General features: G+C 39.8%; 1 protein-coding gene across 1 annotated transcript; it reads left to right on the top strand.

Annotated features, from left to right (window-relative positions):
• Positions 1-10910: 10910 nt before the first annotated feature.
• On the top strand, positions 10911-11837 carry LOC142450891 (olfactory receptor 6C4-like). Its single transcript, XM_075552827.1, has one exon. The coding sequence runs from the start codon at positions 10911-10913 to the stop codon at positions 11835-11837; it is 927 nt and encodes a 308-aa protein (XP_075408942.1).
• Positions 11838-26061: the final 14224 nt, after the last annotated feature.

The raw sequence follows: 26061 nt of genomic DNA, 5'->3' as shown, positions 1-26061 counted from the left end.
CCCTCCTGGATAGTTGCCTGATTTTCATTCATTAAGCTAGGGAAGATTTCCTCCAAGCATTCCAGCACTATTTTGGACGTTGGTTTCCTTGATGTGCATTCCTCCGGCAAGCCAATAATTCTGATGTTGTTCCTTCTCATAGTGTCAGACACAGCCCTGAGGTTTTCTTCAAGTTCTCTGGTGGGCTTGTTAGAGTTTTCTCACATTTATTAATTTCTGCTTGCAAATCCTCTAGGTCACTGGTGTGGTTCTCTGTCTCCTCCATTCTCTGGGCAAAGTCTTGGAGTTTGCTATTAGTTTTTGTTATCTCACCCCTTAACTCCTGCATTTCCCTTTGGTACATGGCCTTTATTTCCTCTTTCATTTCATCCTTTTTCTGTAATGCTTCCCTCATGTCCTGTATGACTCATGTCCTGTATGACTCCAAGCAGCATTCTGAAGATTTCATTCTGTGGGAGGTCAATGTCTGCCTTTTATATTACTGCTGTTAAGTCCAGGTGGTCCTCTGGCATTGGAATTTTTTCTCTTTTCTTGTTCAAACAGTGGAAGCAGCTTTTTGGTTTTTGGTCAATTTATTGGAACTAGGTGCCATTTGCCAGGTGTCTCAGAGCCCTGGGCTCTCTCTTTAGGAGGTTGGTTTTGGTGTTTCTGCAAGCAGCCTTTAGCCAACTGCCTTGAGGGGTTGTTTTTCACATTTGACCTGCTGGGAATTCCCTCTCACTTTGGCCTATGGTTTGTGCTTCAGCTACATTCAGGTCTCCTTATAGGCTGCTTGCAGCTGTGCATGCTGTGGACTGAAATAAAATGTTGACCCCATTGCAGGGGGTTGTATTTAGGGGATGGGTTGGGGATTGGGTGATCTGTTTCTGGCTAGGGGCACTTCCACAGGTAGACAGGTGGGAGGGTGTTGCCACTGGTGCTGATCCACTGCTTGGAGCACAGAGGGTGGGCAGAGTGAGCAGGGAGAAGGGAAAATGCAGTAGGCAAGCCCCCAAAGGTTTGATTCCATATAACACAGCTGCAGAAACTTCTGCCAAATTTGTGTCCACTGCCTTGCCAGCTTAAAGTGAAGTGGCAGGATGGGGGCCTCTGCATGGGGAGGGGAGGATGAGGTATAATGAAGGGGTTGGCTGGGGAATCTGTGAGGAGAGTAGACATCAGGCAGGAACCTCTGGGCTGAGACCTCTGAGTGTGTTGGGTGGTCTGGTTGGTGGTTAGCTGGAGTACAAAGGCAGGACTTCAACCTCTGCCATCAGCCTGGTTGGGCTGTGGTGCCAGGACACAAGACTCCCAGGAGGAGTGTGGGGAAGCTGTGGAGAGCTGGTTCATGAGGGGCGCCCAGTTGGGGCATGAATCCCTATGGGGGTGTACGCCGGCTAGAGCACCAACATGGGACACTGGGAACACTGAGGCAGGGTGAAGGATGCTGTTTGACTATTCTGTGCAGGCACTGAGGCAGGATGGCAGCCTCCTCCATGTGCCTGGCTGACCTGTGGCACTGGTCAAGGCAGAGCGGGCACCCTGAGTGCCACACAAGAGACCCTAGCTGTCCGCAGGGAGTGCTGGCCAAAGGGTGGGAGTCGTATTCTGGTTCAGAGAAGTTCTCTGAGTTGTCTTGGGACTCGACAGACAGACTTGATACACTTACTTGGCCCCAAAATCTCCCCACTCACCAATCTCCATGGAGCACCAAGTATGGGCTATAATCTGGCGCCCATCTTCCCCTGACTCCCCACTATGTTTAACAAAATTGAAAACAACTGTTAGAAAAAATTTTTTAATTTATTTTTCTGATCCAATATTGATGAGATTGCAAGGTGGTACAGTTAATAAGGAAATAGTGTTGTTGTTTCTCTAAACTCTAAACTTCAAACTACCATATTACACACGAATTCCACTCCATTCCTAGGTATATGCCCAAAAGCATTGATAGTAAGAACACAGCTATACACTTGTACACCAACATACTCCCTCATTGCAGCACTCCTAATAATTTCCAAAAGGTGGAAGTAGTGTAAATGTCCATCACGAGATGAATGGTACATAAAACATTGTGTATTTATGCATAGAGTGGAAGATTATCCAGGCATAAAGAAGATTTTAGTCCAGAAACACATTACAACAGTGATGTTTCCAGAAAACATTGGGCTGAGTGAAGTATGTCAAGAATAAAAGGACAAATATTCTATTATTTAATTGATATGAAATATCTAGAGTAGGAAAATATATAAAGACCAAAGGAAGAGATGTGAGGGAGTGGGGAGAAGTGGACTCATTGCTTAAGGAACATCAAGCTTCTGTAAAGGGTGAAAGGAAATTTTGAAAAATATGTCACAAAACTGCAGGTGGAGGCTCAAACCAGGAGGAGGGGGGATTATCAATAGGCCAGCCACGCAACAACAGAGGATGAGAATCCAGCAGACTCTGTTATTCATTATGGTCATATAATGCAGGGGATTTCAGATGGCCACCTAGCAGTCATAGGACATGACGGCCAAGAGAAAAAAAATCTGTAGCTCCAAATAGAACAATAAGCTAGTATCTATATGCTTATAAGGAAGTCCAGTTAATGCAACCATTATTCAAATTTCAAAGCAACCACTGAAGATCGTGATGAGCAAAATGAACAATCCTGCCAATTTTTTCATTCTGAAATGGACCAAAACAATCAAGATACATTGAGAAGCACGAATGATTAGAATTCCAAGGTTATCCTTAGGATTTTCTGTGACTAATTCTTCTGAAGTGGACAGTCTATTGCTTCTGTGTAGTTTGTTCTTAGTCAGAAAACCACAGCTATCTGTTCACTTTGGAGACTCTGCTGGTATTGGAAACACACTGATACAGCTTCATCATAGCAACATACAAGTCACTGCAGTACAGCACATTCACGGACAAGTGGTCCATGATTTGTATAGACAGGTGTTGAATTTAGATTTTGGTTTTTGATCCATCTTGAGTTCATTTTTAATATATAGAATGAAGTATGGGTCTTGTTTCATTCTTCTGCAGACAAGATCCGAATTTGCCAGGACCATTTGTTGAATAGATTCTGTGCATTTAATGTTTTTTAGTCCTTTGTTGAAAATAAGTTGCTTGCAGACGAGAGAGATCATTGTTTATCTGAAAAGGGGAAAAAAGGCTATTTTTTAAATAAAATAGAACAAACATATTTAATCTATAAACCTTGAAATGTTACTCTGCACATTTGGCTCAAGGCAGAGACAAATGCTATCATTAACTTCTGTTTAACATGTGAATGTAAATCTTAATCTCCTGGGAGAGTTCCTCCAAACCAAACCAAACTCCTAGCCACCAAGTCTTTGCCAATTCATATCCACCTTATAGGATGGGGTAGAACTGCCCCTACGGGCTTCCCATACTGTACAAGAAAACAAAGTCCCATCTTTCTCCCCTGGAGAGGCTGGGGGGTGTTGAACTGCTGACCTTGCAGTTAGCAGCCCAACATATAGGCCTCCTAGGTGGTACAAAGTGGCTAATCAAAAGGTCAGAGGCTTGAGTCCACTCCAGGCACTGCTACAGAAAATCCTGGAAAGCTATATTTAAAAATTAATCGGTGAGCTGTGACTCTCTGTGTAGGGAATGACAAGGAAAGGGAAAGTCACCTGACTGGTCTGAGCCACCTGATGAGTCACCACATCAGAAATAAGGAATCTGTGAGCCTGACCATCCATGACCCTGCCAAATAAGGACATGGTTGGGTCCCAGATATCAGGGACCGCCACTTGAGTCCCAGCCAACCAGGAAAATAATCACCTTTAAAATTAAAAACATTGATTTTCTATTGAGCCCTTGGTATAAGTTCCTCATTTTCCTCCTTCCCTCCCCGCCCCCCATACCCACTTGGTAGAGTATAAATTATTACTTATACTTCATATTTCTCATATCTTACACCAACCACAGTCTCCCTTCCCCTGTGTTTTCTGTTTTTCTTTGCCCCTGAAGATAGGAGTGTGGTTACGGTCAATCATTGTGATCAATTCTCCCTTTTACCCTTCTCCCCCTCCCCTTTATCCCTACCCTTATGGTATCACTATTCCCACTCCTGTTTCTGGATTCTGTGCGTCATGAGCCCCCATCTTTTTTCTATACCTGTATACATATTCCAGTCTAGTCTGAATTGAGAAGCAATACTGGGGTCCTGATAGTGGGGGGTGAGGAAACTGCAAGGAAGTGTGTTTCATCCATGCTTTGCTGTACCCTGGTTGACTCATCTCTTCCCTGTGGCCCCTCTGTGGAGGAATTGTTCCATTGTCTACAGATGGGCTTTGGGTCTCTCCTCTGATCCCATCATTCTCAACCATATGTTTTTGTTTGTTTCTTATGTGTCTTCTGATGCCTATTACCTGGTCCTGATGACTTCTCATGATTGCACCGATGGTGTGCTTCTTCCATGTGGACTTGTTGCTTCTCTGCTGTATGGCCCCTTGTTTAACTTCAAGCCTGTAAGACCACAGACGCTATATCTTTTAATAGCCAGGCACCATCTGCATTCTTGACCACATTTGCTTATGCACCCGTTTTGTCTTCAGTGATGTATCAGGAAAAGGAGAATCTCAGAATACCGATTTGTTAGAACAAAGTTTTTTGTATTGAGGGAGGGGATGAGTGGAGACCCGAAGTCCATCCACTGCCACACTGTATTGCCAAATGAATATATGTATGTACATAGGTCAATACCTCTATTTTTGTGGATGAATGTACTTATATATGTACACACATAAACTTATACCTCTCACCATTGCTTTGCCTCCTAGGTCCTTCTTCTGTTTCCTTTTACCTTCCTCCTGCCCCGCCATCACTTTCCCCCTATTTCCTCCTCTTAGAACTTCCTCTTAACTAGTTTGCTGTTGCTCCAACACCCTCAGGATCTCTATCTCCTCATTGTTGACTCTAATTCCCGAGTTGTTCCTCTGTCTATGACACTGCCTGCTCCCCGCACACTTCCCCAACCTCCCTTACCCTTCAAACGCCCCCAGGACCATTGGTCCTGCTGTGTTAGGAGCTCATACCAAAGGTTCAATAGAAAGTAAATGTCTAGAAATGAATAAAGGCAACATATGTACAAACATACCTGATGCAATCAGTGTATGGACTGTAACAAGTGATGCAAGAGTCCCCAATAAAACAATAAATAAATAAACAAAAAGAAGAGAAAATTAAAAAAAAAACTAATTAATTAATTATTTTTAAAAAGATCAAGTCAAGGGAAAGTTGTTTTAAGTTTTTGAAAATAAAAATGATGATCTGATATATAAATCCCACAATAAAAGTTAAATTTTTAAAGTCATAATAAAAGTTAAATTTTTAAAAGGTGATGTCACAATAAAAGTTAAATTTTTAAAAGGTGATGGAGCAATTTCATTCTTACCACATGAGGTCATGACAAATTATAATTGCTGCACAACAAGGATTTTCATTTCTTTGCTTTGTATTTTCTTTTTTAAAGATTAAAACTTTTAAAATATAATTAAAACGAAGCCCTTCGCTCAAAGGCCCCTTCCAGGCATATTTAAAAGGGCCTGCCAGCTCTGAGCAATGGCTCAATACTGTTGCCATTTTAGGTAGTATGAACTCTCAGGGTTAGGGGAATGGGGGTGGCCCCTCGTTATCTTAACTTTATTGTTCAATAAACCTGCTGTGATGCTTCCTCCTAAAATAAATAAATAATCATTGAAAACCCTTTGCAGCCCAAATCTATCCCCACACCTGTAGTATCTCCAAGAGTAGAGCTCAAAGATCACAGCTTGTTGACTTTTAGTCTTCTTGCAGTAAAGCGGGGTGGGGGGAGAGTTAAGAAGAGTTTTTACAAAGGAAGAGTCAAAATTGTCATTATTGAAAAATAATATGCATCTGTTGAAATTCAATTGTGATAAACATAAGGAAATAAAGTTTCTCTAGATTTCAGTGACCCTATACAAAACTCTAGACCCATCAAACTACTCACATGACATGAAAATTAGCTCAACAGCCCCTTTTCTTCTAACTTCTGTGATCAAAACAGATAAAAACACTTATCTCCCATAGAGAGCCAAGACAGTCTGGGCATTTATCCCATAATAAATTCCCCAAGGCCCCAAGAAGACCAGAGTGGCTACCTCCCCAGGGATTTACAGTCCAAAGGGGAACTGAGGCCGAGGAACCTGAAGGCATCTCTGTATTGTTAACACTGAGGCAGGACCTGCCTGGCTCTAGGGAGATTTGATTTACATACCAAATGGCTGAAGTAAGAACATTTCTTGAAGGGAGGGAGATAGTTGCCTTTTATTTCCCTTTTAAGAAGAGAAATCATGTTTCCTCATTTTTTCCCGATGTTGTGTCTAGGTACTCGCATAAGAAGCCTGGCCTTGCTCTCCTCCTATCACCTCAAGGGTAAGACTTCAAGCAAAGGGGTTCAGGGTGCATATTATGTAGTGTGAGTTCAGAAGAAATCCGTCTCTGGTCTATTACAACTCATGGATGCAGTCAGGATAAAATTAATAGAGATAAGTACATAAAAATCCAACGATAGAGTATTAGAATTTACAGCATTAGTTGAAATGTAAAACAAAGTTATATGCAACATCTATATGCAAAATACTTGCAAATCTTTATGCCAATAACATGCCAGTAGGACTTAAAACTGAAAAAGGATACCATTTAAAAACAAAGAAGTTACAAAAATTAATCAAAATATATCTAAGGCTTATATGGAGGAAAATATATAATTTTATTTGATGACATTTTAAGATTCAAATGCCTGGAGAAGTATACTATATGTGTAGGCTAAAAGATTCTATGTCCTAGTGATATAAATTCTTACGAGTCTACTACAGATTCAGTGCAATTCCAATAAAAACTCCAGCAGACTGGTCTTGAAGGCCACTAAGCAAAATTCTGATGAATTACAATGACCAAATGACCAAATAGAGTCTAAAGGAAAAAGCAATAAATTGAGAGAATTTACTCTATCAGAATTTAATCATTATTCTAAAAGTATGTTGATTAAAATATTATAGGATTGTCACAGGAATACATAAAAAGACCCATAGGAATGAAATTGAACCTAGAAACTTCCCTATGTACCTGGGTCCTTGATTTATGATAAAAGTATCACTACAATGGGCAAAAGGCAGTCTTATCAACAAATAATGCTGGAATTCTTTAGTGTGAATGTGAAATATATATATATGAAATTGCATAGCAATTCAGGAAAAAATAATTCCAGAGGAATTATAGACATAAATTTGGAAGACAAAACATCAAATTTTATGAAAAAAATTTTTGATGAAATTGGTGTAGGAAAAATATTTTTGAAATCATTTTATTAGAGACTCATACAATTCTTATCACAATCCATACATACATCAGTTGTGTAAAGCACATTTTTACATTCATTACCCTCATCATTCTCAAAACATTTGCTCTCCCAGGAAAAAATTTCTTAAAGAAGACACAAGTAATAAATAGATTTAACTACTATAGTAATTTGAATAATATGTATATAATATAAGAACCCTGTTCGTTAAAAAAAGACGAGTGGATGGAGTAGAAGATATTTGTAACTCATACACCAAAAATTAACTATGTTTAGAATACATAAAGAGCTTTGATATTAAAAAAGGTAGGTAACTCAATAGGAGAAAAATGGACGAGGAATGTAAATGGCCGAAACAAACTTCGATCGTTTTTCAGTTCCAGTAGTGATCAAGAGGAAAGCAAAGTAAACTGCATGCGTTCCACTTTACATCAGTCACAGGGGCCATCATGACAATGTAAGAATACCAAGTGAGGGGGACGTGGAATCAAAGGACAATGAACACTGCAGGGGTGGTGATGCCATAAGCAGTTCAACCACTTTATTTACAACCAGTTTGTCATCAACTAGTAGAGTTGAAATTAAACATATCCAGTACTCTAGCAAGTGTACACCTGGACCTATTTCAAAGTGAAAATTTGGAGCTATCCAATAGAGCGATGCATTTCATAATTTATCATAAATGGAAGGAAGAGAGAAATTCTTATCAACTGAATGACTGAAGTGAAATACATTATTGTAAGCTCATAAATGAAATACTATAATGAAAATGGATGGCCCAGTGCCACAACAACAATATAAATGCATATTAACTATATAATTGAATAGGAGAAGCCATACAGGAAAGTATACAAGCAATGCACTTCCATTTTTACTGAGTTCAAAAAGAGGGAACGATAAACTACATTGCTTAAGGATCCACATTTAAGTGTTTTTTTTGTTTGTTTGTTTGGTTTGGTTTTTGGTATGGCATTTTCCACAACTTTTTAAGATTCTCATCAAACGTCCCCCAGACGTTTTGCTTCCAGGAATTCTGTTTCTGTCTCTTCCTCTTCGCTTTGAAGTTACTTGTCGGTCATTTGGATGCACACAGATGATTCCTTTAAAAGTGATCAGCACCCACTGACAAATTCTGTATGTTATGAACCAGTTGGTATTTAGCTAAAAGGCTCCTTCAGAGGGTAGTTTCAGCCCAAGGCTTATGGTATATCTCAGAGATGTTTCTGAAATATTTCTTCTGTAATTCCTGGATCATCTAGCATATTTTAAATCCTTAATGAGTGGAGGGACGGGGGCAAAACAACAGTTTCAGTGGTAGAATTCTCCCTTCCCATCTAGGAGCCTTGGGTTCTAGTCAACGCACATCACGTGTCGCCCCTACTCATCAATCAGTGTAGGCTTTTGTGTTGTTATGATGGGAAACAGCTCTTAGCAGAGCTTCCAAATTAAGACAAGCTAGGAAGAAAGACCAAGAGATCTACTTTTGAAAATCAGCCAGTGAGAACCCAATGGAGCACAGCAGTCAGACCCACAACTCATGGGGAGGATGGTGCAGGCTGGGGAGCGCTTCACCCTGTGATGCGTGAGTTCAGCATGAATCAAGGGCAAATGAGGCAACAGCTGGTGACAAGTGATTTGGGGAGTTCTGCAAAGAATAATTTTTTCAAAGTTCAAGAAAGTTTGATTAACAAAAAAGTCAACTGCTTGAGAGTCACATCATGGGCTTTGTCTGTTATTTTACAGTTGGCTTGCTTGTGCTTTTGCCTTTGAAAGTGAGGCAGCAAGTCCATTGCAGGCTATTGGTTAACTGTTAATTGATTCTGATGTGACTTACCAGTCATTTAAGTTTTTTTAACTTATAAACTACAGCAATTTAGCTTATTGACGTTTTTGCACATCAAAATGCAGACAAATACAAGACAAGGCTCAAAAGATTGCTCCAATGATGACATAAGATCATATGTGTAACAAACGGTCCCTGCTTTAAAATAAGAAAAATGAACATACTGTGTCTTCAGCCACATACCTTTTTTCCTCCTTCTTCAAGGATGATCTTTGCTATAAACTAGGAGAAAGAAATGAACAGGAAATAATAGTTAACAGAATAATACATGTTTATGTTTGGTAGTAGGTAGTGGATAGATAATCCCAGAAATGACATACATTGTATTGAGAATAGAAATATTCTAATGGAACAATTAAAAAAGAGAATAGAAATATGAGAAATGTTGTCACCAATTTCTAGAAACCTTGATCTACTTTCATAAACACAAACTATACCAAACCCACTGCCATACTTTGATGGTATAGCGATCCTATTTCGTGTCATGGAGGACTATAGACCCCACTTGAAAGGACACTATCTAGTGTCATAGAGGGATGTAAAAACAAATTATAATTAAACATCTCACAATTTGGGAGGCGAATTGATTTCTGATGTCAATAGTGTATCTAACCAACCATCCATCTATTTAATAAAGACTATTAGCGTGTGTGTTTTAGAAAAGTGGGAGTTTTTTTAAAGTGGTTTATGAGATACTTTCAAAAGGGGGGACTTGTCAATAACTCAAAAATTATGTCACCAATGTGCTGGTATACTTTAGTCATGTCTAAATGATAGTCTTCCCTAACCATCTGCAGAGGGTTTACCTACAGTTCTCCATCTCTCAGAATCAAATTCTTTCATTTCATCTTCAGCGTGGTCTCCCTGGATCTTCTTCCTTTAAATGTGCCCTCATAACTTATTCACAATGCAATCAACAATCGTGGTCCACTATCACCTTCTTAACTTTTCTTCTTCAGGAATGTAACTCCAATGTTTCTGCTCTGTAAGGAACTGATAAGGTCTAGGCCATTTTAGGCAACATGAACAAAAAAAACCCTGCAAAACATCTTCTTCTGCTTTTTAAAACACCAACATAATGTATTAAATATCATAAAATACAGAGTATTCTCAGTCTAGCAATATCTTCTTTTTTAAGTCTATCAGTGCTACCTTTTTACATATATAGTTTTCCTCTTTTTGCTCCACTTAAATAGGCTCTCTCTCTCCCTCTCCATCTTTTCCTCAGGAACATAGATTTAATTCTAGTTTGAATTATTTGGATGCATAGAAAATTGAATAATATACTTCTCATCTACTTAAGTCATATAAAAGTGATTGTTTTCATGAAGGAGCACACCAGGAGGTGATCAGGTAATGGATAGAAAATGTTATATTTTTACTGCTTGGAGACTCTCATATGATATTTCACCTTCGATTCACTCTTTAAAATCAACAAAATAATTGTCCAATTCACTTATCAATATTATGAAAGGTATATGCATTTTGCTTCCAGTTTCCAAAATTAGTATGTTCTATAGACAAAATTAGTCATTCTACAAACATGGTCTATGAAATTAAACCCCTGTGAATCTGGAAGAAAATACAAGGCAGTTACCAGAAATCACAGATCAGTACAACCAAAGCCTGATGATCTGCTCACAGACAACCCCGTGTGGCAGTTCATTTTCATGACTGGGAATTAACTGGCAGCACCTAATAATAACAACAATACCTCACTTTTGCATAGATACCTACTAAAGGTCAAGCATGAAAAATCAAACACTTACTGAGTTTATTCTGCTGGGTCTCTCCTATCAACCTCACCTCCAAGTGGTGATATTCATCTTTCTGTTACTGGCCTACTTGATGAGTGTCTCAGGAAATCTGGTCATCATCATACTCACTCTCATAGATCCCAACCTCAAGACGCCAATGTATTTCTTCCTCCGAAACTTCTCCTTCTTAGAAATACTCTTCACATCTACTTTCATTCCCAGATTGCTGACCAGTTTGACAACAGGAAATAAGGTCATAAGCTTTACTGGCTGCTTGACTCAGTACTTTTTTGCTATACTACTTGGGGCAACAGAGTTTTACCTCCTGGCCTCTATGTCCTATGACCGCTATGTGGCCATCTGTAAACCCCTTCATTACTTAACCATCATGAGCAGTCAGGTCTGCATGCAACTTGTGTTCTGTTCCTGGATGGGAGGACTTCTCGCTGTCTTACCACCAATCATTCTGATAAGTAAAATTGATTTTTGTGCTTCCAATGTACTGAATCAATATTACTGTGACTATAAACCTCTTGTGAAGATTGCGTGTTCGGATACAAGTGTCCTACAACTGATAGTCATCCTCTTAGCGGTTTTGACTCTGGTGGTTACTCTGATGCTAGTGATACTTTCTTACACCTACATTATCAGGACCATTCTGAGAATCCCTTCGGCCCAGCAAAGGAAAAAGGCCTTTTCTACTTGTTCCTCTCACATGATTGTCGTCTCCCTCTCTTATGGCAGCTGTATCTTTTTATATATGAACCCATCACCAAAGAAAGGAGGTGATTTTGACAAAGAAATATCTCTACTGGTAACATCGGCGAGCCCCTTGTTAAATCCTTTTATTTACACCCTAAGGAATCAGCAGGTAAAGCAAGCCCTTAAGAACATAGTAAATAAGATTTTGAAGTTCTAATAATCAGACTATTTTAATGGATAAAATATTGAATAGCAAGGGTTTTAATAAGTATTTATTGTCTACTATGTTTCATGTGATAGGCTCAGCATCAAGAATAGAAATATGAGAAAGATAGTTGACAATTTCTAGTAATCTCCTATCTGGTATTAAAATGATGCATAACTCACCACCATCAATTTCATTCTGACTCGCAGCAACCCTTTCGAGTATTATAGAGGAAAATAAAAATAAATCATACTTAAAATAATTAGATACTATTACAAATGAGAATGCATAGAATAGACTTGAGACAAATAATTTTACTGTTTATTCCAGGAAATGTTTCCCTTGGGAGGTGAAATTTGAAATCAAAACATAGTTTATGACAACAAGAGCAGGAGAATATGAAATGAGAGTGAAAGCAAAGACCTAACCTTGAAAACAATTTGCTGCACACTGATGCATGAGTTTGGCATTATTGAGCCAAGAGAAGTTATAAAAATAAAGGTGATACTTGTTTAGTTTGGGGAATATACCTTTGATGCTAAAGCAGAAAATAGATAAAATTCAATAACTAAAATAAGTGGCAATACCTCAAAAAGTGATACAGTGGCATACTACTTGGCTAATAATAGAAATAAAGTCTTGATACATGCTACAATATGGATTGAGTGGTAACCTTATGATGAGTAAAATAAGTCCATCACAAAAGAACAAATACAATATGAACTTGCTTCATTTATATAAAAACAAAGGACAATGTATAGAAGCCAAGGTATGTAAGTGCTTATCTGGGGTGGAAGGGAGGAGGAAAGGAGGTATTATAGCTTCTACAAGCCAGAGTTTCAGTTTCCAGTGATTAAGGATAGTATTGTACAGATGGCTACTGTAACTGCTGCAAATAAGTCACAAGCCTACTGTGGCAGTTGCCTAATCTCCTGTCAATTTGAATGAAGCGTGAAGTCTGTCAATTAGGTCATAGCGAATGGTTCCTCTGTGTGGGCATGACATTCTCCTGAGGATTCCGGGAACTCCTGTCTTCCGCCCCAGAGGCAGGACACACTCCCTGCTTTACTTTCCTATCGTTAAGCCACAAGGAGCTATGCTGTGGAGCTAGAGAAGCTATATGGAGACCCATGCTCATGCTGGGATGCTTCCATCACCACTGGATCCACAAGACTCTCTACCCACTGGTCTGTGACCTTCCTGCATTCAGCATCATTTCATGTCTTGTGTGAGTCTGAAGAGGAATTTATAGACTGTTATGGACATAAGGGCTAATATCAGACTTGCTCTGGATTAGGCTTGGATGTTTTCTTATTATACAGTTACTCTTTGATGGAAAACTGTCCCACATATATATTTGTCTCTGGATTTGTTTCTGTAGTCTACCCAGACTAAAACACCTATAAAAAATTGAATTGGAAAAGGCTGAGTGATAACAAAAAAGAGTAACCCCTGTATCTGGTTGTGTATTTGATGGGATATCGTTCCATGTTTTATAAGTATAGGGTCATAGTTTCATAGAATAGCCATGTTAATTGGCCTATGTGATTAGCCAAGTTCTATCTTCCCACTTTGACTAAAGACCAGCATAGTTCCTGGTCTTCGGTGAGTTAAAAGTCTCCAACATTTACAAGAGCCATCCAGGAGAAAACAATTGGTTTCCATTCACCTGGAGCAACACAGAATGACAAGGAGTCAGGAATAGGAAAAGGAAATTAATATGTTGCTAACTGACTCCATGAATCTTTTACCATTAGCCCAGAAGGACTGGATAGTGCCCAGTTACCATAAGTAAATTTTTTATCAAAGATTTTATAAAAGAATTCTGATCAATCTGAGGAAAATTCAAAACAAAATTTTGAATTTTTGTAGAATCCAGACTACCTGGAGCCACGGAAAATGGATGAAGCCCTGTGGCACAATGATATACTTAATGTGGCTCTTCTGTCCTTAGACTTTGGTGTTTCCACCAAACCACTTGGTAGGGCCGAGCATACTAGTGTATTTCCCTTTTCTTGATGGTCTGGCTAAGAGAAGGTGGGGGAAGATAATGGTAAGATTATATTATTTTGTTGTAAGTTACTGTTCACAGGATTAATTGTGATTCTGAAACCCAGTGAACCAAGAACCAGCCAACTGGAGGTGCTCATATCTATGCCCCCCACCCAACCCATAGAAGAGTCTCAGAACAGCAGTGCCTCCTACTCCAGCCAGCCACCAGGTATTCAGAACTATAATGTGGCCAGACTGGTGCCAGAGGAAGCTACTCACCCTACCTAATCAGATACATCAAAACAAAAGAAAATATCATGATGCAGAAAACATGCATACAATAAATAAACTTATAAGTGTATGACCCCTGTATGGCTTAGAAAGAGTACACAATATCAAATCACAAGAGCAAGCAGGAAAAGATATTTTCAGCAAGAGGCTAAACAAATTAAAAATCAAGACAAAACAGAAAACTTTCGAGAGGAAGAAATGTTCATGGAACTACCTAAAAAAATGAAAATATTCTTTATAGTGCTCTCAACGAGATTAAGAAGACCACAACAAAAAACGTGAAACACAAAAAATATCAAGGAGAAGAAAGAATAATAAAACACTTTAAGAAAACAACACAAAAGAAGCAAAATGGTAAATTAAAAATAATTTAAAATAATATGAAAGCAGCTACTATAGCTACAAAAGATTAACTTAAAAATTCAGAAACAAGCAAAATAATGGGAGGACAAGGTGGAAAAATTGAATCAATGGAACACAGATATTGCAAAATAAAGGAGTGGTGATGGGCCACGTTGACTAGAGAAACAAATGCAGAGACAACTCATATATGCATGAGCACTTTATATCAAGAAGTAATCATACATGGAGAAAACATCCCAACTCAGTCCACCTCAAGTCCATAAACCTGATTATAGTCCCTAAGTCCCTCTGCACACTCATGCAACCACATGCAATGATGCAGACTGCAGGAAGATCACAAGCCGGTGGGAACAAAGTCGTGTGGGTCCAAGGGTAAAGTTCATCACAGGGCTCTGGTCAGTGTCAGCCAGCAGAAGGTGAAAGCACAGGGAGATGACAGGGAGTTCCCAGGGCCCTCCTTATGAGAAGGCCACGTCCATGTGTGTTTCACATCCATAAGGAGGCACCAGCAGGCTGTGACCTGATGGACATCTTGAATTCCACCCCGACACTTTTACACATCTTCAAGTTACAGAAGTAAAATTGAAACAAGGAAGGATGAATTGGCGAGGTGAGTTTATAGCCAAAGCTCTCAAAACTAAACAGCAGAAAAATCAGAAAAACAAAAAGAATCTGACGAAAGCTTAGGAATTATGTGGGAAACCACCAAAAGGAATAATTTATGTGATAGGGATTCCAGGATCAGGAAAAGAGCAAAAAGTACAGAGAAAAGGAATTGCTGAAAGAAAACATCCCCACCACCAACATTATATGGTACTTTAATTCTATTCTGTCACCCAGATTATTTTCTAGCCCTGTATGTTGCTTGTTCCTTCATAGCCCATTGAGTATGTGTGTGCAATTTCAAATTGTCTGTCATCCCTAAAAATATTGTGGTGTTGTCATGGAATTAATTTGGTGATTATATATTGATTCACTTACCTTGAATTTGTTTGGTTTTGTTTTCATATATCCAGACAAGGGGTAATGTGCTATTCTGGTCACTGGTTTGGTATTTCTTGACTGCTAACCACAAGCCTCCAGGTGGTTTTGATACTGGGTGGGACAGTGGGCCTTCATTGCTGTCATTCCAAGTAGCTGAGCTGGGCAGGTGTGGTGTACCATTTGTCTTGTACACAGTGGTGCTAAGTGACTGATTATACACAAACAGTGGGTAGCATGGATATAGCTCGGTAGATTCCCTGCTTTCTGACTCATTGAAGGGATATGAGGCAGAGAAGGAAAATGGGGGTAGGGTGGAGAGAAAGAGGAAAGAAATAAGAAGAAACAAAAAAGAACAAGGAAAGTAAAACCAAAAAAGGATACCGTCCTTGTACAAGTGCTAGCTGCAAATCATGGCTGTGGTGATAGGGGAGGAGGGACTCTATTTACCATGGAGGAGGCAGGGAGTGATCCTGAGGAGCATAAAAAAAGGAAGATTTTTCAGGGAAGATAAGGAGATCATGGATCACTTCTGTGGGCACCTGTGCAGACCTGGGTAAGCAGAGTTAAGTTGTATCTCGTCCTGAGGGACATACTACTTGCAATTCAGAATAGACATTCTGTGTGAAGACAGTTGGCAATGCTCAGTTCCATATATTTCCTTCTTGTATTCATTCAGTTTGTTCCTCTAATTGGTATTGATTCATCTTTTGCTTTAAAGCTCCAGGTCCTGGGATTATCATCTGTATTCATTTTACATGGTTTCTCGGGTCTTTGTTGTAGAATCGTGATACTTTAATATTTTCTACATGCATTCCTTCTCATAGTCAACATAATTAGTTTTAAATATATTATAATAATTAAAGTACTTCAAATATAAGATTACTCTATAGCATATACCACTATAACCATTTAAAATTTCATTTTAATTAAGAGATTAGTTTTTTTAATTTCATTTTGCTATGACCAACCAGCCTTCCTAGATCTGCACAAACATTTGATGAAGAACAATGGAACACAGAGCATATACCCTATTTTGAAAAAGCAAACTTTTTAGTCATTCATTTAGCTCTATAAAGGAGAAACCCTCTGTAGTGGACATTTCTGTAAATAATAACTTTATTTGTTGTCTTTGGCTATTCCTGTTTGAAATGGAGAAAATGAATGTGATTCGTGTATATTTGGGGCTTAGGTGGGGTTGGGGTGGAGAAACCACTATTTGAATTTCTCTGACCTGCATAAGAAAATGGCCGACAGAAGGTCAATATGACTGACCAAAAGCCTGTCTCTGGGTTGATACTGTCAGAAGTCTAATCCCATATTTTTGTATCAATGAAATAGTTTAAATAAAGATTAAGATAAGCTAAATAAGGATTAAACTTGTCTTTTTAAAGAATTGAGTTTAGGATCTGATTCTACTTTGTTTATACGGATTTATTCTGCTTATTATTGTTGATATAATGATTTATAGAAATTATTATTGAGACACCTGAAAACAGAGAGTTTGTAAGCCCACTTGCCTTGAAAGGGGCTAGGACACGCCTGCAAAGAAGGCTCTGAAAAGATAAGCGCCACCCAGTGCTTTGGAGTACTCAGGACGTTGGTATTTGAAGAGTCTTGCCTAAGGGGCCATTGTTGACAGACTGAAGAAAAAGGAACTCTGTGACTTTTTGAATCTTGAACTAGTGGTTTTTGTCAGAAGCTGGAAAAAATCTGGAACCATGAAGAAAATTTCTCTCTAGGACTGAATGTTAAAGGAAGCCTATGGGCAGGCTGAAATGCTTGCTAGGTGACCACCTGGATCCACTTGTTGAGTGGAAGTGGGAGAAATGCAGCAGTAAAGAGATGTCTTGAGTCCGGCGACTGACATCTGCGCAACTGGTTTACAGGAACTAGAGGAGAAGCTGAGAGCAGTTGACTGGTCTGAAGTACGTGACCTAGCCCAAGGGGCCTAGAGTTGTTGAGAATTTGTGATGTATCCATGGTCTAAAGACAAGGCGACCAGTGAGCACCCTGGTGAGGCTAAGTGAGAAAACCCACATTGAGTTGACCAGAGCCTAACCAGATGAAGAGAAGATTTTTGAGCCTGTGAACTGGTACATATTGCTGCTGGCTTTATGAATGGCCTGTCCTGATTTGGCTTTGCTTATGAAGGTGGACTTCAGAAGGTTTCAATGGAAATGAAGATTCTTCACATCAAAGAATATAATTGTCTCCTCAGAGCACTGGGTTGATGTGAGTGGACAGTATAGAAATTGGATAGCCAAAATGGGGAGGATAAAGGAATTAAATAGTTGGCTTATAAACTTTCATAAGTGGGGAAATGTATTCATATGAATATGTTCATAGGATTATGGTGTAGGTGCTCACATAAACATAGGATATTTTTGTTTTGTTCACTTATAGAATGTTATATTTAAGTGAGGGTAGCACATTTTTAACTGTTTGCATTTTAGTTTTATCCTGTTAGGTACAGATATGATTTCATTGTTTGAAAATTATATATGTCTAAAGAGTTGTGTGAAAATGTCAAATTGACAAGAGGTGGTCTGTGGTAATTACATATTCTGTTGTCAATTTGAGAATTAATAGTGAAGGGGTGGAATTTAGCTTGTCAATCAGGTCACAACTTGATGACCTCATTTTGAGGCGCTAAAGAGATAACTAGCTTGCAGGAGACAGAACTGATTCACTCCCTGTGAGACATTCCTGGAGAGGACCTGGTAGAGCCAGAGCTCTGGAGCTGGAGGAATCATGGGGAGACCTCTGCCAGCACTAAGATGCTTACACTATTCCCTGGATCCACAAAACTTTCCACCCACTGGCCTGTAATCTTCCTGCATTCAGCATCATTGCATGTGTTATATGCAAAGAAAAAGTAGGTGTAGGGGGAAAGCTGTTTGTTCCTTAGGCAAACAGGACAGGACCAACACATTTCATAACTCAAGGTCGTGGAAGGATGGTGACAGCTCATCACGGGGAGCTGATTGAAGCAACGGTTGGTCTGTTTCTCTGCCTGAGATAAATGGACACTTTGTCTCTTTGTTCTCTGGAAAAGACGGCAGAAAGAAGCCACCTTAAAGTTCAACAATTTCTTTATGTTCCCAACCTTGTCCTTCCTTCCCACCTGTGTATAACTTTACTGAAATATTAATGCTTCCTTGTATGCCTCAAGAATTTTAAATCACCCTTTGCATAATCCTGGCATAAGCTTGCTGGATATATGACCTGAAGACTATATAAGATTGCTCTTAATAAAGCTCTGGGCCTGGCATAATTTACTGCAGGGACCCTCTTGCCCTGACTTTTGGTTTGTCTCTTTTGTATATAAGTTTTCTCTTGAAGATTGTACCATCTCAAACCCATTCAATTTGTAAGATGAATCAGTCTCTACATTATCTTACAAATAGAAACAAACTTGGAGCAACAAACATGGATCCATGACGATAAATACACTATCAAAATAGTTAATGCCAGTCCATTTCAGTTCACTAATGCCTATAATATCAATCTGTTTGCTTTCCATTTCATTTCTGATGACTTCCAATGGCATTGATTCGTGTTTCTTCCGTTCCGTGTTCCACTATTAATAAATGTTCACAGCTGTTTCTTCTCATTTTGAGTCATGTCCCTCCAGCAAATGGAGGCTTTTCTCCATCCATATCATTATGGTCTATTCTTCAGGAAAGCAGTTCTTCCTCAGTCATATTTTCAGTGCCTTCTGACTTAAGGGGCCCATTTTCTGTCACTACCTCTGAAAATGGACTGCGGCTAATCATGTTGTTCAGTGTCTGGCAGGTTATGCTCGTCATATGACTTTCAGTGGCTAATTCCAAGTTTTCTTAATCACAATTAACTCTATCAACATTCCCTTGCAACTAAATTATATGATCCTGTCAGCATCTTCTCCAACCACCTCTTAACTATATCCTTAGGAAAAAGTCATTTGGTGAGACTTATAAAGACTGTAACTAGACGAGCCAGATCAAGCAACTCATTGCATTCTAGCAACCCTATGTACAACAGGACAAAGCATGACCTGGCCCTTCATTACCTTCACAGTCTCTGCTACTATGTTTGTGCCTATTGTTGCAACTACTGTGTCAATATATCCCATCAAGGGACTTCCTCCTTTTTCACTGACCATTTACTTTACCAACCATGATGTCTGTGTTAGACCCGGTAGACTAAAGAAACAAATTCATAATCACACATATGTATATAAGAAAGATGTTTATATACAAGAGCAATTGAAAATTGAGAAAACATCCCTGCCCAGTCCAGATCAAGTCCATAGGTCCAATATTTTCTCATATGTCTGATACCAACCTATAAAGTCCTCTACAGACTCACGAAACACATGCGCTGATGCCGAGTGCAGGAAGATCACAGGCCAGTGGGTGGGAAGTCTTGTGGATGCAGTGGCACTGTAAACATTTCAGCACTGGCAGGTGTCTCCACGTGGTTCCTTCAGCTCCGAAACTCTGACTGCCCCAGGGTAGATTCATGTGGCTTCCCCTCAGAAATGTCTCATAGGGAATGAGCATAGAGAGACAGAGAGAAAGTCCCCACCTGCAAGGAGGAAAATACCAGAGTCCTCCCAGAATCCTCAGGAGAAGGCCATGCCCACACAGAGAGGGCTCATTGGCTATATGATGATTGATAGGCTAGACTCCACCCCTTCACTCGTAATCCTCAAATTGACACCAGATTATGTAACTACCACAATATCTTCTTCAAAGATTGATACATGCCCAAAGTCAATGAGACAAAGCCTCACCACCCGCTTCTAAAGAGCATTCTGGATTACTTCTTCTAACATAGTGTTCACCCTTCAGGCATACATGATATATTTGATATTCTTCACTAACATCAAAATTTAAATGCATATATTATTTTTTGATCTTCCTTTTTCATTGGCCACCTTTCACGTTCATATGCTAATATAGCTTAAGTCAGGTACACATTGGTCCTCAAAGTGACATCTTTTCTTTTTAACATTTCAAGAGCTCATTTGCAATAGATTTGCCCAACGCAATAGGTCTTTTAGTTCTAAAATTTAATGGTTTTGATTGTGGATTCAAGTAAAATTAAATGTTTGAAAACTTCCATCTTTTCTCTGTTTATTGTGAAGTTGCTTATTGTTCTAGTAGTGAGGACTTTTTTATTTTCTTTAGGTTGATATGTAATCCATACTGAAGGTTGTAGTTTTTAACCTTCATCAGTAAGTGCTTCAAATCTTCTTCACTTTCAACAAGCAATGGTGTGTCATCTGCATATTGAAGGCAGTTCATGAGTCTCCTTCTCATCATGATATCATGTTCTTCATATACTTCAGCTTCTCAGAATATTTGTGAATCGATGCACACCTGACACACACCATAAGAGAAATGCAAATCAAAACAACTATGAGATACCACCTAACACCCTCAAAGATAGCCCAATTCAAAGAATTCGAAAGCAACAAGTGTTGAAGGGGCTGTGATGAGAGAGGAAGTTGGTGGACCTGTAGGTATGTATAGCCACTATGGAAATCGATTTGGCAATGTCTCAAACAGATGGAAATTGACTTACCATACGAACCAGCAATCTCCCTACTGGACATAAACCCAGAAGAGGCAAGAAATAAAGCACAGACATCTGTGCTCCAATGTTCATTGCGACACAGTTCACAATCACAAGGAGTTGGAAACAGCCAAAATTTCCATCAACAGATGAATGGATTAGAAAACTGTGGTACATACATACAGTGAAGTACTGTGCATCGCGAAAAAGCAGTGATGAACACATGAAGCACATGGGAAGAACTGGAGGAAATAAAGCAAAGTGAAGTACTCCAAGCACAAAAGACAAGTATAACATGAATTGCTCTCTCTCTCTCTCTCTCTCTCTCTCTCTCTCTCTATATATATATATATATATATATATATAGAGAGAGAGAGAGAGAGAGAGAGAGAGAGAGAGAGAAAACAGAAGGTAAGTGCATAAGGGGCAATAAAGAAAAAGCTACCCTATACAAACACTCAGTCCAGGTAGTATGGCAGGAGCCAGACCATATCCAGGGTTACATATGGTAGCCAACTAAAAAGGGGGTGGAGGGAGGAAAGGGGGAAGAAAAAAAAAGATGTGTGGTGGGGGAATATGGCACTGACCCACCCAAGGGAAGGGTATTGTGTCTCCAAAGGGAAAGAGGGACCAGATATAAAGCCAGTGCCAGACAAATGCAGTGTGCCAGCAAGGAGTGGGGAGCCAGTAGAGGGGACTGAGGGCTCGGCCCTCATACCAGCTAAGTAGATAACTGGCCCTCACACCCGAAAAGTTTACTTGAGAAGACGGCACTGAAGCTGCAGCTAGAGGATTGGGGCATGTCTGATCAGAGCAAATGAAGGGGGAGGAAGAGAGAGTGGAGCACATCCTGGCACACCAGGACTGGAGGACGATATCTCCACTCTGAACAGCCAATGCACAGAGTGGGCAATATGGCTGATCCCACAATGAAACACACCGTCCCTTGATGGCTCAGGGTCCTAAGGGAGACAACACTGGAGATTCAGTTTTGGGACTGGCCCAGACTGACCCTGTGACACTGAAGCAAAATACTAAAAGTGTGCGGCAGAGCAACCGTGGGAGCAGAGCAAGGAGCCCCTGAGGGAGTACAAAGGACAAACCCTGGGACCAGAGTATGGTACCCCATCGAACTTGACTGAAGGACATGCCTAGAGATCAAAAATAAGACTTTGATCTATTTACAAGCTTTTCTTTATTTTTAAACTTTTTTCTTTTAACTAATTTATTATTCTATGGGTAATTGGTTTTCTTTTTTGTTGTCATTGCTGTGTTCTCATTCATCGCTATCTTGTTATGGCTTCATTTTTGGTGCATATTTTTTATCTCTACAGATCTATCTAGATAAGATAGACTGGATGAATAGTCTGGAGGAAAAAACAACGGGACCAATGGTTCTGGGGGGACACGGGAGAGGGGGAGGCAGGGGTAAGGAGGTGGTGCTGACCAACCCAGGGAGCAACAGTTTATCCAAAATCAGTGACAAGGAGGGTGTGAGTGGCCTGGTAGGGATTCAGCAAGGGCAAGGTAACCGAAAGAAATAACTGAAACCCAAATGAAGGCTGAGCATGATAATGGGACAAGAGGAAAGTAAAAGGAAATAGAGGAAAGAATTCAATGACAAAGGGTATTTATAGAGGTCTAAGGACTGGAATGTATATATGTAAATCTATTTATATAACAGTGTGGGAAAACAGATCTACGTGCATATATTTATGGGTTTAGAATTAAGGCAGCAGATGGACATTGGGCCTCCACCCAAGCACTTACTCAACGCAAGAACATGTTGTTCTATTAAATTGGAATTCCAGGATGCACACCTTCTGACATGATTGCTGAAGAAAAATGTGTGCATAAAAAAATGAAGAACGCTGATAGTGGCTGGCTATCAAAAGATATAGCATCTGGGGTCTTAAAGGTTCGAAGATAAACAAGTGGCCATCTAGTTCAGAAGCAACAATGCCCACATGGAATACACCAGCCTGTGTGACCACAAGCTGTCGAAGGGATCAGGTATCAAGCATTAAGGAACAAAAATCATATCATTGAAAATGTGGGTGAGTGCAAAATGGAGACTCAAAACCCATTGGGAGCCAACCAGGACACCCCCTTACTGAAGGATTGTGGGGAGGAGATGAACCAGTCAGGGTGCAGGATAGCAATGAGGAAACATAACTTTCCTCTAGTTCTTAAATGCTTCCTACCCACCACTATCATGATCCCAATTCTACCTTACAAATCTGGCCAGACCAGAGGATGTACATTAGTACAGATAGCAACTGGAAATGAGGGGAATCCAGCACAGATGACTCCTTCAGGACCGGTGGTGAGAGTGGTGATGCCTGGAGGGTGGAGGGAATATGCAGTAGAAAGGGGGAATCAATTATAAGAATCTGTGTATGGTCTCCTCCCTGTGAAATGGATGGCAGAGAGGGGGGCGGGGGGAGACTCCGGACGTGTAACATGTGACAAAATAATAATAATTTATTAATTATGAAGGGTTCATGAGGTAGGGGGTAATGGGGATGGAGGGGGAAAATAAATAGCTGATATTTAGGGCTCAAGTAGAAGGAGAATATTTTGAGAATGATGATGGCAACAAATGTACATATGTGCTTGACACAATGGATTTATGTGTGGATTGTGATAAGAATTTTACGAGGCCCCAATCTCTAGGCTCCTTGTTGAATTTCTTTTCCTGTGATCTATATTTCTCAGAGAGCGGTGTATTGAAGTCACTCACTATAACTGTTGAGGTTGTGATTTCATTTTTCATCTTTTGGAGTGTTTGGTTGACGTATTCTGAGGTTCTCTCATTCAGGGAATATATGTTTACAGTGCTTAGTGGTTCTTTGTCTACCATTCCGTTGAGCATTATATAATATTACTCCTAATCACTTTTTATGGTTTGCACTTTGAGATCAATTTTAGCCAAGATTAGGATTGCAACCCCTGCTTATTTGGAATTGCTGTTTCCTTGTTATGCCTTTCTCCAGCCTTTGATTCTCAGCCTATTTTTCTCTGTAGCCTTGAGATGTGTTTCCTGTACGCAGCAGATTGATGGGTTGTGTTTTATTTTCTTTTTTTTTTTCTTTTAAATGTTTTATTAGGGGCTCATACAACTCTTATCACAGTTCATACATATACATACATCAATTGTATAAAGCACATCTGTACATTCTTTGCCCTAATCATTTTCTTTTCTTTCTTTTTTTCCTTTTCTTTTTTTACATTTTATTAGGGACTCATACAACTCTTATCACAATCCATACATATACATACATCAATTGTATAAAGCACATCCGCACATTCCCCGCCATAGTCATTCTCAAAGCATTTGCTCTCCACTTAAGCCCTTTGCATCAGGTCCTCTTTTTTTTCCCCTCCCTCCCCGCTCCCCCCTCCCTCGTGTGCCCTTTGTAATTTATACATTGTTATTTTGTCATATCTTGCTCTATCCAGAGTCTTTCTTCCCCCCCTTCTCTGCCGTCCATCTCCCAGGGAGGAGGTCACATGTGGATCCCTGTAATCAGTTCCCCCACTCCAACCCACTCACCCTCCACTCTCCCAGCATCGCCCCTCACACCCTTGGTCCTGAAGGTATCATCCACCCAGGATTCCCTGTGCCTCCAGCCCTCATGTGTACCAGTGTACAACCTCTGCCCTATCCAGCCCTGCAAGGTAGAATTTGGATCATGGTAGTTGGGGGGAGGAAGCATCCAGGATCTGGGGGAAAGCTGTGCTCTTCATCGGTACTACCTCGCACCCTGACTGACCCGTCTCCTCTCCTAAACCCCTCTATGAGGGGATCTCCAGTGGCCGACACTTGGGCCTTGGGTCTCCACTCTGCACTTCCCCCTTCATTCAATATGGTATATATATATATACACACATATTCTTTTTTCTTTTTTTTGCATGATGCCTTATACCTGGTCCCTTGGGCACCTCGTGATCGCACTGGCTGGTGTGCTTCTTCCATGTGGGCTTTTTTGCTTCTGAGATGGGTTGTGTTTTCTAAGCCAATCTGCTAGTCTCAGTCTTCTAATGCCTGAGGTCAGGCCATTGATATTCAGGGTTATTATCTCCATCTGCAGACTCTGTGATATCATCTTATACTTTTTGTGTTGGGCATTTTCCTACTTTCCTTCCTCATTAGTGTGCTGGCATGTGAGTGTCTATCATTCTAGACTTCTTTCCATCCTTAAACCAATGCTATCTTGGGGTCTATTTTTCTCTTTGGTGCCCTCTGGGTGAGGTTGTTCTATGTGGTCGTCTCTTATTTATGCTTGGGGAGTGATGTTCTTCTGCCCATACTGGGTCGGCAAAGATCTTTTGTAAGGCTGGTTTTCTTCTAACATATTCTTTGAGTTTTTCCTTGTCTGGGAAGACTTTTACTGCTCCATCTATCTTGATCAATGATTTGGATGCATAGAGTATTCTTGAGTTTGCGTTGTTTTCCTTCAATTTTTGGAATATGTTACTCCACTCTCTCCTTAATAGTTTCTGCAGAAAGGTCTGAGCATATTCTTATTTGGGAATCTTCATATGGTATTATTTGTTTTTCCCTAGCTGCTCTCATGATTTTCTCCTTTTCCTCAAAGTTGGATAGTTTAACAATTATGTGCCTGATGACTTCTTGGGATTCAGTCTAGCTCATGTTCTTTCAGCCTCCTGAATGGTTTCTTGGTTTTCATTCTTGGAGGAAGTTTTCCTCCAAGAATTCTCTTACTGTTGTTGCAGAAGACCTCTTTGTTGTGTCTTCCTCTGGTAATCCAATAATTCTAATGTTGTTCCTCTTCATAGTATCAGACATAGCTCTTAGGTTTTCTTCAGCTTCTCTGATGATCTTATTAGACTTTTGTTCGCAGTTTTTAAAGTCGGCTTGACTGTCCTCCTAGTCACTGGTGCTTCCTCCAGTCGATTCTCTAGGTCCATGAGTCTGTTATTGGTTTTTGTTATCTCCTCCCTAAGCTTTTGTATATGGACTTTATCTTCTCTATCATTTCATCCTTTTTCTGTATTGTTTCCTTTATATCCTGTATGA

This window comes from Tenrec ecaudatus, chromosome 6 (genome assembly GCF_050624435.1).
Source record: "Tenrec ecaudatus isolate mTenEca1 chromosome 6, mTenEca1.hap1, whole genome shotgun sequence".
NCBI lineage: Eukaryota > Metazoa > Chordata > Mammalia > Afrosoricida > Tenrecidae > Tenrec > Tenrec ecaudatus.
The sequence above is the reverse complement of the archived record's forward strand: the minus strand, read 5'-3'. Positions and strand labels throughout refer to the sequence as shown.

What these genes read in the sequence shown, in the direction of transcription:
- LOC142450891 (XM_075552827.1), top strand. Translation starts at nt 10,911, where the DNA reads ATGAAAAATCAAACACTTACTGAGTTTATTCTGCTGGGTCTCTCCTAT.